Source organism: Apaloderma vittatum, unplaced genomic scaffold, assembly GCF_000703405.1.
Source record: "Apaloderma vittatum isolate BGI_N311 unplaced genomic scaffold, ASM70340v1 scaffold8803, whole genome shotgun sequence".
NCBI lineage: Eukaryota > Metazoa > Chordata > Aves > Trogoniformes > Trogonidae > Apaloderma > Apaloderma vittatum.
The window spans coordinates 27,188-29,719 of NW_009709748.1; the positions used below are offsets into that span (position 1 = coordinate 27,188).

At 42.7% G+C, this 2,532-nt stretch overlaps 1 protein-coding gene across 1 annotated transcript in view; it reads right to left on the bottom strand.

The window, feature by feature from the left end:
- The window catches only part of LOC104272127 (polypeptide N-acetylgalactosaminyltransferase 13-like), a 24,882-nt gene extending 22,445 nt beyond the window's left edge, over positions 1–2,437 (bottom strand). The window contains 1 exon segment of the mRNA XM_009867037.1: positions 2,274–2,437. Coding sequence (XP_009865339.1) covers positions 2,274–2,407 — 134 coding nt within the window. The 5' untranslated portion in view covers positions 2,408–2,437.
- Between the last annotated feature and the right edge of the window lie 95 nt (positions 2,438–2,532).

The following is a 2,532-nucleotide window of genomic DNA, read 5'->3' on the forward strand; positions in this document are numbered from 1 at the left end:
GAACTGGGGAGCCCAAACTGGACACAGGATTCCAGGGGTGGTCTCCCCAGGGCAGACCAGAGGGGCAAGAGAACCTCCCTAGCCCTGCTGGACACAATTTTCCTGATGCCCCCCCAGGATCCCACTGGCCTCTTGGCCACAAGGGCACGGTGCTGTCCCAGGGACAACTCACTGCCCACTGGGACTCCGAGGTCTTTCTCCATGGGGCTGCTTTCCAGCAGGACGAACCCTGATCTGTACCTAAGTGCCCTCTAATTCCTTTAATCACCCAGCACCAGCCCAGGAAAGGCACAGAAGAGCCAGGACCCTCCTCCCACTCCCCCCGCCAGTGCCCCACAATTGCCCCACCTCACCCCCAGCACCTTCCAGCAAAGTCTTGTCCCTCTGGCCTTGAGTTTTCTGCTGCATTTAGCGTTTTGCAGCCAATACACTGATTTTATACCTTTACACTTGGTCTTTTCACCAGCTCATGATGACTCCTAACACAGCAGTGTCTGCAGCCCCACAGCTTATTATAGATTTCCCACTAGACAGCATGTCCAGCAAGAACATTTTTCATTTTCTTTGCTTCTGTTTATCTAATTTTATCACAGTAAACTTCCTAGCCTCTGGGAGAACAGCTTGCATTTATAATGGGAAAAGCACAGCGAGTTAAGACACTCAGCACAAACCAGATGCCTCTGTCCCCCACGTCAACAAAAATACATCTTTCTGTCATACGTGAAATATATTAACCATAAAAACATATTCTTCCTTAATAGCTAAGCATTATAAATTGGCTTTCAGAACAATTTAATACTCCCTAAACACAGAGTATGTACAGAAAGCATCTGTCTGAAGAGGAAAATGGGAAAATTATTGGGTTATTCTAAATCCCATAATACTTTCTGTCCTTTCAACCAAGAACAGGAAACTTCTTTTCATCAAGAAAATGCATTTAGACAGATTTCTCTCAGTATTAAACATCTCATCTCCCTTACGCTGAGCAGAACTATTCATTACATTGAACGTTCGGCTGGTTTCTTCAACACGCACTTCCTTTCCAACTCAAGATTTTGGCTAAGCGACAAGTTTTAAAAAAGCTAAAGTAATGGGAAATTTCACAAGATCTGTCCACTTGTATATATTTAGCTATGCTTATAGTTCTCTACATTTTTATCGGTCATAAGCTGCAGTACCTATAAATCAGACTGCTTATGGAGGTGAAGGAGAACATGGAAAAAAAATGAATTGGAAAAAAACAAAACTCAATCAACGGTAGGTTTCTAAAAAACGTTAAGTGGAAAAAAAAATCCCCACATCTAAAAATTTACTTCCTAAAGTATCCACGTTTGGATAATCCTCCACACATGCCATTTCAGTTAGAGACTCCTAGAAGAGAGTTGCTTTACGGGAAAGTTTCAAGTTAAATAAAACGGGCTTGACAGTCCACTCCATCAGCCCACGTTAACACGGCCACCGGAGACAGGAGAAAATTCTCCAACTGCTGAAAACAATCTACACATCCAAGCTAGGCTTTTATTTTTTTTAAAGTACCATAACTTGTTACAAGGTCTTAAGATAGCAATAGGAATTCCTGTTTAAACGGAGATAAACACACACATTTGTTCTTTCACATTAAATGCACGTGTAAACACACGCCCACTGTTGTAACTGCAAAAATTAATCTGTAAATTCCATTAAAAATAATTCAATGGACTTGGTGAAACACTCCCCTCAAGCTATTCCAGTCCTGAAGTCACGACGTAGACTTCAGGCTTCACTCAGAAATAATGACTCTAAGTTACTAGACTTCAAACCAAACCAGAAAAACCCAACCACAAACCCCCCTTCACTTTTTATATTGTTGCAAAACATTTTGAAAGACGTTCTGTAAAATTCTGATTATTCTGGAAACGTCTATGGACAAAACTAAAAGGAAAATTACATTCTGCAGGCATGGGGGTTTTTTTTGTATTGGTAGCATCTTTTTTTTATCAGCACTAAAATACCGATTTTTAAATGCTAACAGCATAGTTGAAAAATGTATAAAGTAGACATTGATGTTTTGATCATTTCAAACGAAATGAATTTTTCCCTGAAGAGAAAAGTATTTAAATTATTCCAGGTGATAAGATGCACCAGAGGGCATTTTGCTACGTGCCACAACGCAAACCAACGGCTCCAAAGTTGACAATTGTCCAGCAGTTCACAGAAGAAACTGCGCAGGGCAGTAGCATTTGCGATGTGGTAACTCCTAAGAAAGTCGGGTGCAGTCGGCACCAGGGACTCACCCATCCAATCTCACGTCAGGTAAACTCCGGTTCAGAGCGATCAAGTCGCTGGCCATCAGGTTAAACTGGTTGATTTTGAACAGCTCCTTCATCTTCTCCTGCTCATCCTTGGGGATGAGCACGGCCTTGCCCATCTCGCCAGGTCCTTCTTGGTTTCGAGAAATAACGGCTGGAACACACGAGAGCAAAAGGCAACGTTTAGCGCGGGGGCAGCAGCTCTAGTCCTCACCAACGGCACTCCCAAACTTCGGCTGCTCAA